The 1,043-nt window shown below is 45.3% G+C and overlaps 1 protein-coding gene across 1 annotated transcript; it reads right to left on the reverse strand.

Moving 5' to 3' along the window:
- Positions 1-321: 321 nt before the first annotated feature.
- On the reverse strand, positions 322-684 carry LOC149509999 (uncharacterized). The gene has a single exon (XM_089757589.1). The coding sequence runs from the start codon at positions 682-684 to the stop codon at positions 322-324; it is 363 nt and encodes a 120-aa protein (XP_089613715.1).
- Positions 685-1,043: the final 359 nt, after the last annotated feature.

The following is a 1,043-nucleotide window of genomic DNA, read 5'->3' on the forward strand; positions in this document are numbered from 1 at the left end:
CTTATCTATGGCATCAACCAAACCTACGTCTGAAGAAGTACCCGCCCTGATAAGCCTCTTAGTTTGAGAATTCCATCCTTCCATCTCTGCCCCCATCACCCCACTCTCAGTCTATATGGTTCCCAGGAAAACAAGGCTGGAATAAATAGATATAACAATAAGATTTGGTTTTTCTAGTAGCATTGACCTTGTCGGATGGCAGTGAGTCCCTTCTCATCGATGAGGCATAGCTGTTCATATCTGATCTTGGCCCAGTCTACTTCTTATAGATCTGTCGGAATGAGAATCCTGAGGAAGCAAGACCTGAGCTGGTCTTACAGCTTATCTTAGATCATATGTGGTTGCTCCTGTAGATGTCCTGACTGCAGTGCGATATGCCATCAAAGCAAAGGGTAGCTTTTCATGCCAGTCTCGATGGGTGTCTATCATCTTGGCCAAAATCTTTTTCATATTCTTGTTTGCTGCTTCTGCTGCTCCGTTCATCTTAATCTTAGGTCTGCCCCCAGGAGACCGGCGATGAGTGATCTTGAATTGTTGGCAAACTCTGTCCATCATGGCACTGTCCATGTTCGGCGCATTATCTGTGATGATTTCGTGAGAAACCCCATAAAAGGAGAGATTTTCTTGACAAATCTCACTACTATAGCTTCTGAAACTGTTCTGTAGGATGCTGCCTCGATCCATTTGGTAAAATAATAAATGACTACCAGGATAAACTGATGTCCATGTTCAGCTGGAGTAGTTATGGGGCCAATTACTTCCATGCCCCATATAGAAAACGGCCACGGAGATGTCATGCAATGAAGTTCCTGAGGTCAGCCTTGGATCATAGGAGCGTGGATCTGACGTCACATTTGCGGACTTCTGGCTGCGGGCTTACGGCTGTTGATGGGGAATAAGCGCTGCTAGTGAAAGAAACTGACAAGGCCTCAAAGCTGTTAGCCCTCTTTCTTTTTCAGGAAGAAGAGAGAGCAAATTTCTACCAGGCACGTATCGAAGGAGAAGAGGAAGTTGGTCTTACCAAAACACATTCGCCATTGCTC

The sequence above is a fragment of the Durio zibethinus genome, unplaced genomic scaffold, assembly GCF_047325235.1.
Source record: "Durio zibethinus cultivar Kanyao isolate XHJ-2024 unplaced genomic scaffold, ASM4732523v1 HiC_scaffold_78, whole genome shotgun sequence".
NCBI lineage: Eukaryota > Viridiplantae > Streptophyta > Magnoliopsida > Malvales > Malvaceae > Durio > Durio zibethinus.